Source organism: Centruroides vittatus, unplaced genomic scaffold (assembly GCF_030686945.1).
Source record: "Centruroides vittatus isolate TY-2023 unplaced genomic scaffold, ASM3068694v2 contig_371, whole genome shotgun sequence".
In the NCBI taxonomy this organism is placed as follows: domain Eukaryota; kingdom Metazoa; phylum Arthropoda; class Arachnida; order Scorpiones; family Buthidae; genus Centruroides; species Centruroides vittatus.
In genome coordinates, this window is record NW_027122194.1 from 1,562,330 (window position 1) to 1,574,632 (window position 12,303).

Here is a 12,303-nt window from a genome sequence, read left to right on the forward strand (position 1 = left end):
AGTTAAGTCTTATTCTTCGTTTCTGGCCCCTCTAATATCGGTTCTACAGATCTGTGTTTATGTTTTATGCCTCTTCACTGTTGATTATCCTACTTAGTGCTAATAAAATAGATTGTCGTGCGAAGGGTAACGTGTTATCATATGCTGGAGTATATTGAAACACATCATTACAAGTATAAATAAGTTGAGAGTTCGTAGCGAGCTTATTATTATCTTTATAGGTATGTGAGTTTACGATGTTGATTTTAAAAATGATTTTTTATCTAGATTTTGGAATATTAATGTTGATTAACAGATAAATGCATGAATTGATTAAACCTAAATATGTCTAGTAAATAATAGTATAGTTCAGTTAATGGGTACTAAAAAATTCACACTGTCTGCCCTTTAACTGGGCAAACAAAACCGGTTTTTATACTCCATTGCTATATAATTCTAGACAATGAACTCTAAATGAAATTTCTATAACTGACCGCTGTTTCAGTATATTTATAAATGTTCGAGCAATGATATAATTGATTGTATCACCATCTTCCGGAAAAAAATTAGGTTAAGTTTCAGTTTCGTACGCATATGGAATACAAAATAAATGAGAATATAGAAACAAATATCATATATACTTAATGGGTATATTTGGGCCGACAATATAGGCTACTATCTAGGTATGATGATAAATGTGTTATAAATCTAAAAGTATAATATAATTATGATTCTTTATATAGTTAATTCGCTTCGTAATTAAAAGTCTTCTTGCCTTAAAGTTAGTAAACTTTCTGGGCAATTTCGCATCTATATAAAACTTTAATCTTTTCCTCTTATTATATAAATATGAGTGTATAGTTATAAATAATAAGAGGGAAAAAAGACAAAAGATAAAGGATTAAATTACCTTTAATTTTGTCTTATACACTATATAATGTTAAAATTATGTAAATAGTTCTATAATTTAGGTGCTATCAGTGGTCTAGTGGATAAAACCACTGAACACTGGTTCAGTGTTTTTATCTTCGCAGTCACTGGTTAATTATTATAAAATAGCAAAAAGCTTAATTTTGTAGGAATTTTGGGTAGGAATGAGTTGTAAATGCTAATAACTACACACTAGTTATTAGCATTGAATACTCAGAGGTTATCACTTATTTTATTTGTATTTTTTTTTGTCGATAGATGGCGTTATTTCGAAAAAAATTAATGTCATCTATTAGCAAATTTTATTCTTAATGTAATCTATATACTGTATTATATATTAATAATAAAAATTATTCTAATCGTGAGTATTAATGCATTTTATCATATAAACTATAAAATAATAAAAATTTTGAAATATAAAATTTTTAAGTTTTCTTCCGTAGTTGATACATTAAACAATTCGCATTTTTCACCGGATGCTCGCCCTCTGGTGTTTAAAAACAAAACTATTCTATCTGGGTTGTTTCATTAATTCTTATGTCTTATCAGCAGTAAAGATGAATAACAACAGAATAAGCAAAGCTTTTTGTTGCGTTTCACGAAAAACAGATGATTATTCGGAAATCGGTCGGTTATATTTATGAGTTTCTCCGAATTGTGAAAGAGTGAATTAGACTTAAGAATTAGCGGTTTCCCGATTGTCCAACTTTACACGAACAAGTTATGCTGTCAATTTTAAAAGATATTTTCTTAAGAGTTTAAAATGCCAGTTATTTTGTGTGGGACACAGGGTCGGATTTAAGCATTTCGAAGCCCTAAGCTGAATGTAAGTCCTCTTACCAACCCTTCACAATTTTAGAAGTCAATCATAAAATGAAAAGAATTAAATCAGACTATCTCTGTGATTCAATACGGTTATTGGAAAAAAAAACTACAAGGTTTCACTAGTCTTTTGTTTTATAACTGAATTTAATTAAATTTTTATACCCATTCCATTAAAAATCTTTTTAAAATTGGTTTTATCATTTTTTTAAAAGACCTTATGTTAATTCTTAGAAAAAATTAACAAAATACTACACAAAATAAAAAGTAAAGTATATTTTGTTGGTTTGTAAAAAAATGTTTATTACAAAATTCGACTTTACTTTTTTTTTTGTTTGTACAAATGTTTGAGGCTCCTTGATAGTCGAAGCCTAAGCAACAATTTACATAGCTTTTTACTTGTAAATCTAACCCTGATAGGACAATGTCAAAGCTGATGTTTTTAACACAAAGGGCACAAATATGCATAGAACGATCTCGCTCACTTGCTTCGATACCACATAATGACGTATCCCGCTAGCAATAATTGTTCTGCTACTATAAAATTTCTCGATAAACAGCTACAAGCAGCGTATATCATTATATCGGGCAGTAATATATGATTAATTTTACATTACTAGTTACAAGCGACCCAGATAAAGTAGTCATTTTGTAAAAATTCAGCGCCCTCTATAGTTCATGAAAAACGCGAATACAGTCGGATGGACCAAGCTTTAAAAGACATTAGCTCTGGACATATCGGCTCTGGGAAATAGAATTCAAATACGAGCTAACTTCTCAGAAACTTTCATGGTCATTGGCCTAGAAGTTCTAGATACGTTGGCCTTTTCTATCCCTGTTGCAAGCCTGACCGAGAAGGTTAATAAGGCGTGAGCCTATCGCTCTGTAGAATCCAGAAAGGTAGACAGACCTACGGAATCCGGGAAAACAACTTTCCTAAGAATTTCTAGAAGCTCCATCATAGTTCTATAACTACGATTGCTCTGGAATGATCTGACTCGATGTCCCTTATAAATTCACCATACAAATTTTCTAGAAATGTTTTACACTTTATATAGGTTTATAATCAGATGTAACAATAATAATTCGTTGAAAAGTGAAAATATTGTTACTAGATAGACATGAAGCCAGCATTCGATCTGGATCCCAAGTACAGAAGAGCCTCAAATTTAGTCATTTTTATATTAAAAAAATTAAAAAAAAAAAAAAAAAAACGTATAACAAGAGATGAAAAATCTGTTGTTGTTTTATTAATTTCATTCAATATTTTGTAGAGAAGTGAATACTCTACAAAATATTGTTGCTCGCCCATTATTCTTATCTCATTTCTCTCGGGAAGTTTAATGAAGTAAAATATTTAGATATAATTTATAGAATTGAAATGTAAATTACAACTTTATTCTGTGTAAAAATAGTTTAATTAAATTAAACATTTAGTAAATAATAATATTGTAAGAATTAAAAAGATAAGTTATTTCATAATTCTTCGATAGCGGATGTTTACTTTTATTTCCTAATAATATCCTTTCAATTGTAGCAAAGGATACGGTCAAACTGGACAGAACTGGCTTGTTTCTTATTCTTATTTTCTATCTTATCTTCTCTAGTAAGTGAAGAGGATGCTGATAATTCTATCTAACCGAACTTTCTAGATGCTATTATAAATTTAGAATACTCACGCCGTTTTTCCTATATTTGGATTTAAAAAAAAAAAACATTTTTGAGTCATTCCAAAAATATTTAACTCTTAATATAAGAGGAATTCTATAACTTATGAGTTATTCAATAGATTGATATTTTGGTTAATAAAATTAAGCATGCTATACAATAGAAAGAAACCATGATATCTTCATTTATCCGGAAGACATTAAGATTTCATGCTTTTAAATTTGCTGGAAGGCCTTTATTATATCATAACTTAGTATTATAATATGTCTAAATCTGGTTTTAAGCAGACTAAATGCCATATAATGTCCAGTAGCTCTCCAGCATTAATACTTCTTTTATGCTGACGTGTCTCGAATTTCTCTTCTTTGTGTATTAGGGAAGTCACGCTAATAATATAAATAAGTACTAAAATTTTAGGCAGAAAAATATTTATTTGCAAATTCATAATACAATTTAAATCAATCGAATTAATTAAATTAACTTTTAAAAAATCCCTTTCAGATTGCCATATATGACATTTTGTTTGTGTTTTTATTGTAGAAGTGAATATAAATATGTTGTGTTGGCACTGATTAACAAAGCGCATAAACATCGCACTTTGATTTGCAGATAAGAACGAAGCGAGGTTATAGATAAAAAGAAAACCTATTCACAAAAATTGTGAATTGGTTGTAGTATCCTTTGATGAACTAAATAATAATTTACATGAAAACGTCACGAATTACACAACTATGAGTACAGAGTACTACCGGGAGCTTCAGTTCGGATATTTCATCCAGATTTATCACTGTCTATCACACTTTTTTTAATAATAATTTAAGATTTTTAGGGTCTACCCAGTGTACAGTTCCATACTCTGGCTGTCATAAAGTTATAAAATAAATAACAGGTTGCTGCATTGTTATTGTAATTCAATTCGGCTACTTTGAATTCGGGATTGATGGAGATCTGAAAAAATATATATATATTTAATTAGCTTCTTTTTATTGTAATAATAAGATTAATTATTTAAATAATATAATATGTTTTAACGGTTTTAAGATAAATGCTTAATTAAATTAATTACTGTTGGTTTTAATGATCACTCATCCATTTTATGTTTCTAAGTAATTAGACTATGTCTGACAAAATAGATCATAATGAAAAACACTTGAAAAACACAGCAGCACATCTGGAGAGTACTCTATCTTATTTAGGGTAGTGTTACAGGCCTATTTGAAAACAAGGATATCAAGTGTGTTAGTAACAAATGAAAACAATGAACAGAGTCTAGTTTTTTTTTATTATAGTTACAGATTATTTATTAATATATATATTTTTAAATATGTTATTTTGATAACATTTTTATGGTGTCAAAGCCGGATGGAAATTTTTTAAACCAGTTTTTGTAAGTGAGGCTCAAGATAGAGATTGACTCCCCCAAAAGACTGTATTAAAAAAGTGAGAAGACACTTTTTGCTCTCTGTTACTTTATTGAAAACGACGAAATGAATATTTTAATTATAATTTATATATCAAAACTACTTCCAAATTTTTATTAACTTCATAACAGAGGTATAAAATAGAACGATTTTCTCACGTACTTAATGATGAGAACGCCGTAAGGAGTTAGTCTTGTGGTCGAAAGATTCAAGTTCAAATCTCTCTGTAAATTGTGTGTTTTCTTCAAATTATAGGTGTATAGATTAGATATAAATCCTCTAGATTCATATAATTTGAGAAAAACATATATAATGTCCCTATAATTTATTGTGAGTAGTAAGAATTAAGGAATCGTCCCTCATTCATACTATCGATCCAATTGACATACAAGTTCGCTAGATTGGACTGTGATCAACTTTATACCTGTAACGTATTCGTGCTTTTAATTAAGCAATAAATCAGATATTCAATATCCTACATACAACGTAGAAGAATCCCTTATAGGGGGATCCTTTCAGATATAGAAGAACAATCCTTTCAGATATAGAAGAAAACTTTGTATGTTTTGCTGTTATTTTGAGTTTCCTTGTATAAGTGGTTTATATTCTTTTGAATTAAGCTTTTTTTCCTATAATAAAAACTAGTAATAAATAGTAAAATTTTATTAAAATTTCTTGCCTTCATATAATAGGCGCCTGGAGCTAGATCGGTGATGTCGATCCACTGACAGTCGATATTATGTAGATAAGTATCGGAGCATCCCACCGAAATACCCTGATCGCCATAATTGGCACACGCATACTTCTTTTCGATACCCGGCTGACAATTATTATCTTCTAAACAGAAACTAGCTTTATGTCCCTCAGCCACCCTTCTTCCTTGTTCGTCTATGATGTCGAAATGCGCGAATACTTCCATACTATGATAGTGCCTAAAATGACGTCATTATTTAAGTACTTTTACTATCATTTTTTTATTTTCATTTTTAAATACTTACAGATGACACATATGCCACTCCCATGCATATTTCGGAAGAAATGGGCGGAAATCTGTAGTTCCTATGTTTCCTATTCTGGCAGTGAAACGTAAAAGACGTCTTCTCTCGTATTGCCATCCTATAATTTAGGAATAAACAAAAACAGGAAGTACAAATTCTATTAATAATTAAATTTTCTGTATGAAATTTCATTTTTATTTCACAAAATTCTAGAAATATTTGAAAATGAACGACGAATTACTCATCGTTTCTACGTTATCTGATAGGAAGTCGACAGACGGATAATACTTTAATAAGAGTATGAAATTTAACTTTAACTCAAGAATTATAACAAAAAAAAGGAGATAATTTAAAGGCAAAAATACATTTAAAACACAAGTAAATTTACAAAATTATAAAAAGTAGGTGGTAATCTGTAGGTACTGTTCGTGTACACAGTTTCTAATTATCATTATCTAAATAGATTATTCGTTGCACGTGTACAATTTGAGTGTAATTTCGAAATAATCTTGTAAAAATGTAAAATATTTCGAAAATAAAATAATGACGTTCGAATATAAAAATTTCATAATCTATTTCTATTTTAGGATATAGATAAATAGATTTTAGGTAATCGAAGTAAGAACAAGTGAAGTTCAAAACAAATTCTATATTATTATGGAAAATTACCAAAGATATTTATCGATTTTTTTTTAATTCTATATTTTTAGAATCTTCGTAAACAGCAGAATAGAGCACCGGCGTTTATGAATATAACAATTAGAAATATGATAGAGAAAATACTAATTTATTTGGTTTGGTTTGATAGGATACAACAATGAAATTTGTGATCAGTCTGTCTAAGGGGATGTCAAACTGCCTGGTATTTAGGTGTTAGAGACGTGAAGAAATCCCGGAGAATTTTACATGGTCAAACCGTTGATGAGGCGAGAACCCAAGATTAAACTATCAGTGTTCAGTGGTTTTATCCATTTGAGCTTGATTTTATTGGAGAGTTGAAGTTACTGGTGATGAGTCGAATGCACTGTTGTGTTTTTATACTCGCTACGTCTATATCTTCTATTAAAAATACTTTCTCACAGGGTAAATTTCACTAATTGTAATTACAAAAGAAACAACGGCTGTTTCACTTATTTCATTCTGAGTTTGACGTTTTATTTCTCTCATTCTTAACTAATTGTTTCATTCCTCTTACTCTGTACCTATTGTTACACTTCTCCTACTTTTTTTAAATTAAACATTCAGTAATAATTATATAAACAGTTATTAAAAGTATGATTTTGAATGATAAACCCCATACTTTAACTTCTATACCACACATTATAATTTAAATTTAGAAATTATTCTATAAGTTTTTTCTTTTTGTTTTTACATAATAAACACGAAATTATCTCGACACAATTGTAATATAATCTTGAGTATTGTATACACGTGAAAAGCACGCAGAATAGTACTGTATAGCAGTGTTAGTTACTATCTTTGTAATTACGACCTTGATGGTGATAAACCAATCGCAGCGTAAAATATCCTTTTAAGAGGAAAAAACCACGCAACGTCATTGAAATTAATTCTTTTTCTAGATGAGGAAAAATGATCTTTATTGAATAATTTGCGTAATTAAAGAACAAGAAATGAAATGAGTGTTTAGTTACCGTAATCGTTCCTATCCATTTGATATGCTGATCTTGCTAAACAATTCTCTTCCATAGCACATTGCAAGAAAAACAATTCCCTGTCTTCTAGATAAGTCGAGCGCTCTAATTCCACTTCATCTGGAACTAAATCTGGCAATTCTAGAAAAAGACATATCAAATTAAAACAGCACAGCACAATACAATACAATAGCGAGGTTGAGGCCGAAGTTTTAAACGCGAAAACGTGTACGTCGGACGTTCAGCTCCGCTTTCCTGTAAGCCTAGAAGTTTGATAAAGGAGTTTGGATAGTGGAATCATACTCGTCATTCCAAACGCCATTGTCAAACTTCTAGGCTTACAGGAAAGAGGCGCTGAACGTCCGACGTACACGTTTTCGCGTTTAAAACTTCGGCCTCAACCTCGCTAATAAAATCTTTAAATAAATCAGACATTAAAATTGCTTTAATTAAAAAATAAAACAAATATATCGGGTGGGAACTTGTTAGGATTTTTAAGGTCCTGCTTATTATTCGGGGTGCCCAAATTTTACTGAAGCAAATTAACTCGGTCGATTAATTTTTGGGCTATTGTGTTTATAACTTATACAATTGTATTGAAATTTTGATATTACCGAATAATTTTACGAGAATTTAGAGAGATAATTGAGAATTCCTTAATTATAAATGTAAATTTAAATATAATTATAAGTTTTTAGGAATTTTAATTTTTTTTAAATCCTTAATTTCACTTCGATCTAACAAAGTAACACGATGTGTGTAAGCTGCATGCTATTATTTATGATTTAAAAAAACCTCCAAATATGTATATATACATACACACACACTGATTAAGTCAACCTCGTATGTATTGTTTTATTGTTCTTGTTCATTTGCAACAGTTGTTATAAGATACTTGATTACATATAAAAATTTACAATTTAAATGTAAATAGTAAAATTAAAGTAGAATTTACATTGAAAAAGACTTATTTACCTGTAGCACAAATGACACCAGCAATATTTTCTTCTTTGCCTGGACAAAATACCTGTCCGATATTATCGTGAAGACATTCGTTTAAGTGTCTCTCGTCACCTGTGCACTTAATACCGCTGATAGCAATTTTACTCGAATTACCTCCAAAATAAGAACTCTGTAAAAAATAAAAATGCATCAAACAACTTTTGTCATCTGTGATTATGAAATTACAATCAATCGTTTAAATAACGACAAATTAAATTGTGGGTTAAACTCAGAAGTTTTTGTCAAAATTAACCTAAATGTAAGCCATAACCTCAAATGCAATTTTCTTAATAATAAAGAAGCAATCTGAGAGATGTTTCATGTGTTATAAATTAAATTTAGAATTTTTTAAAAGTTAAAGAGAATTTTATAAATATATTAAATAATCAAAGAGTTTATATAGAGATAACCTGAACTGCCGATTGAGCATATCCAAGTCCTAATTGTTTGCAAACCACTGTGGATTCTAATAGACTCCATCCATCTCCACACACCAGACTCCAATTCATTTCTTTAAGTAGCACTTCTACTCTTCCTTCCATTTGATTTCTCCCTCCCACTATTCGAACTTCCATTTCTGGTTCTTCCAACTACAAGAAAATTAATCATTAATAATTATTTTCACTTCTTAAATTCCTTATTATTAAGCATTGTTCATATAAAGATATTTACAAATTGATATAACTTTTTAATACATTTTTCCTCGTTTTAATCCCATAAACTTGAGAAAAATTAAATAAAATATTTATAATATTTTTAAAGATTATAATTTAATTAATAAAATAATTAAAAGTAAAAGATTTTCTTTGTTTATAACATTTATTTTCAATGAAACATTAATATACTTTTGTAATTAAATAGGACCATTTAAAAACACAAACTTATGTTTGAATAATAAGTGATTTTAAAACTTATTTACAGATCCTATGACAAAGAGCTAATAGTTTAAGAAAAATCAAGTGTTTATAATTGAAAAATTCAAATTTTTTTTTGTTTTTGTTTTTTGTTAGCTATTAATATTAGAAATTGCTCCTTGAGTATAATAAGGAGCTTTAACAAGTAAATTTTAACACGTAAACTTAATAAATAAAGTACAGATAAAAGGAGTTGGTCAATTAGTATATTAATAAAGCGCATATGTTAAGTTAAAGTTCCCGACTTTATGGAGCATTATTCTTTTTAATTTTAATTAGAACGTATACGTAAGTAAATAAGAACCTTAGTAAAAGTAAGTTTTAGAGTGAAATTAGAGTAAATTTAGCAAGTGTATACAATAAGCAGCTTCAAAAGGTAAACTTTAGTTAATTGTAAGTAAATATAGTAAATCAATGTAAGGAACTTTAGTAAGGAGCTTAAGTGTGCTCTTCACATAAAAATAAAATTTCAAAGTTAATTCATTGTTTAATTATATAAATATGCTAATAATTGCCATGTTCTGTGACAATCTCAATTTATTTTATTAAAACTTTAACGGTTTATTTTATTATAAGAACTTATAATTCCATTAAATTTTTAAGGGAATATATTAAAAATTTTTTAAAATTTGCAGTTTTATTTAGCGTAATTTTTTTTACAAAGTTTTGCCATGACAATCGTGAAATAATAGAGTCTGAGTTAGAAGAAATTAGAATAAACCAATTCCTGAATAATTATTGTATTTATGATTAAAAATCTCTGTAAGAAAGAATTTTATTAAAAGTTATATTAATGATTAACGTTACAAAAATGTCTTCATTGAAAAGTCGTGGGGTGAAAGGACGATAAAACTGTCGGCTCCCACCAAATCGTTTATGACTGATTGTGACAACGGTAGTTAGTAACTGTAAATCGTCATAACCCAAACCATCTGCTTTTATTGCAAACATGTGTAAAACATCCAACCTACAGACATTCCATCGACATCACTTACGCTTAATCTTCTCTTGGGATTAGGAGCATCGCTGTATAAAACCAACGGTTGGGCCGTATTGTTTTTTATACACTCGACTCCTGCAGCTTCGGAACGGGCGCAGTCGTGTGTTCCCCATCCGTCGAATCTGCAGAGGGATAAACTACTTTCTCCACCCTGGCAATATAGATTGTCCATCCATATTTGCCCTGTAAGAGAGAACATTCAAGGTTACACGATTAAATTTCTACAAAGTGCGTTACGCGAACATTAAGGTGGCATTCTTCCGTGTGTAAACAAAAAATGTCATTTTAATTTGATTGGAATTTGTGTCGGTGTATTATATGACAGAAAACATACCACCGAAAGAATCTTATTATATTTCGACTGATTTTTACAGTCTTTTAAACTCTGTTGTAGGTGTAGAAAACGTTATATTTTTGGATCGTTCAATCGGTTGTGACTGCCTCTCCCACGCTACATTCTGTTCCAGAATTCTCTCTTCCTTCGCCAAAATAATATTTCGGATTAAAATAAACAGAATTCCCGATATAGATAACTAAAATGCAACAAAAATAAATACACTTCCGGATGCGAAATGTCCAAAATTATCACTTGTCTCTCGCTAGATAACCTCTTTATTAACACAAACGATTGGGTTAAGTTCGAATACAGATTATGCATCTGTTATTACAGATGAATAATCTGTAATTTAAAATAGAAAATTATTTTTTATTTTTTCAAAAGACATCCTGTTAAGATTAAAGATGTAATTTGTTTATTTATTTATAATTATTTTTAAGAACGAGCCACAGAAAAAAAAGGCTTGAAATATTGTCTACAACCGTTCAAGGACAACTGAACTCACCCACTTGCTATTTCTTTAAGTAATTTTTCTTTTCTTTTCTTTTTGTTTAATCATTCATTTTACTCCTTACTATCTCGGTTATTTTTATCCTTTTAATTTATTCATAAATAAAATAATAAAAATTAAAGGAAAATTTTAATATTTTACTTAACAATTTATAAATATAATATTTAAAATTTGGCTTTAAAAATACAATTTATTTCGCTCGAATAGTTTTTTTATTAGTTTACACACTGCTAAATTATAAATTTCTGCGAATAAAAAGTAAATATTTCTCTGTTATTCTTTACATTAATCTAAGATTAAAAATTCTAGAATACAATTTTAAAAATACGTGTTGGAAACAATTTAAAACTTACTTCTGGCCCTTCCGAATTCAGAATTGTAAGTTGCTCGAGACGATCCATTATAACCTAGAGTTCGACAGACGATATCAGCTTCAGTTTTATCCCATTCATCGTCACAAATGGATCCCCAAAGTCCCGCGTGATATATCTCCACGTTACCCTCATTGGGACTATGACCCCCGACTAACCTTAGCTTTCCTTCTTTGACTGCCGTCGACCATCGCACAAAGAGGGTCAGTAGACACAGGGTGAATCGCAGCAGGGTCATGTTCTGTCAGTCGCTGTCTATCCCGGAAACGGAAATATATAGGAGAACGAGTTGGAACACAGATGATACATTGTTTGGCTTTCACTGAGAAAGATGCAATACTTTTCTCGAGGTGTAGGCGGAGTCGCTCTTCGACCAATTAGCTGTTATTTTTTTGTATAAATGACTAATAACCAGAAATGAAAACGTAAAGAATTCGTCAATCTGTGTCCTGTTTTTCATTTCTTTTTTATTCTAAATACACCTGGAAAATCTCCGTCACTTAAAACTGCTAACATTTTCCAGATCGAAAGCTTTTTTATTTTAATTTTAATATTATTATTTAGTTTATTGACCTTTAAATGCTTAATTGTATCTAAAATTATCGAATTTTAACAATAATAAACTTAAATAAAATACATGTATGGAAATAATCTGTAGGCCTTATTTGTTCATATGCGTTCAAGGTTGTTCTGAATTT

The 12,303-nt window shown here is 29.5% G+C and overlaps 1 protein-coding gene across 1 annotated transcript; it reads right to left on the reverse strand.

The window, feature by feature from the left end:
- Positions 1-3,810: 3,810 nt before the first annotated feature.
- Loxl2 (Lysyl oxidase-like 2) lies at positions 3,811-11,952 on the reverse strand. Its single transcript, XM_067270445.1, has 8 exons — positions 11,588-11,952; positions 10,382-10,569; positions 8,883-9,062; positions 8,446-8,602; positions 7,471-7,611; positions 5,819-5,936; positions 5,500-5,752; positions 3,811-4,347 (listed from the first exon to the last, which is right to left on the reverse strand). The coding sequence occupies exons 1-8, from the start codon at positions 11,841-11,843 to the stop codon at positions 4,225-4,227; spliced, it is 1,416 nt and encodes a 471-aa protein (XP_067126546.1). The 5' UTR covers positions 11,844-11,952; the 3' UTR covers positions 3,811-4,224.
- Positions 11,953-12,303: the final 351 nt, after the last annotated feature.

Bases quoted from the DNA above. Each gene is read 5' to 3' on its own strand.
- Loxl2 (XM_067270445.1), bottom strand. From the start codon at position 11,843: ATGACCCTGCTGCGATTCACCCTGTGTCTACTGACCCTCTTTGTGCGA. The intron at 9,063-10,381 runs GTAAGTGATGTC...ATTTTCTTGTAG, and splicing joins ATCCCAAGAGAAGATTAAGC to TTGGAAGAACCAGAAATGGA. The intron at 8,603-8,882 runs GTTATCTCTATA...TATTTTTTACAG, and splicing joins ATGCTCAATCGGCAGTTCAG to AGTTCTTATTTTGGAGGTAA.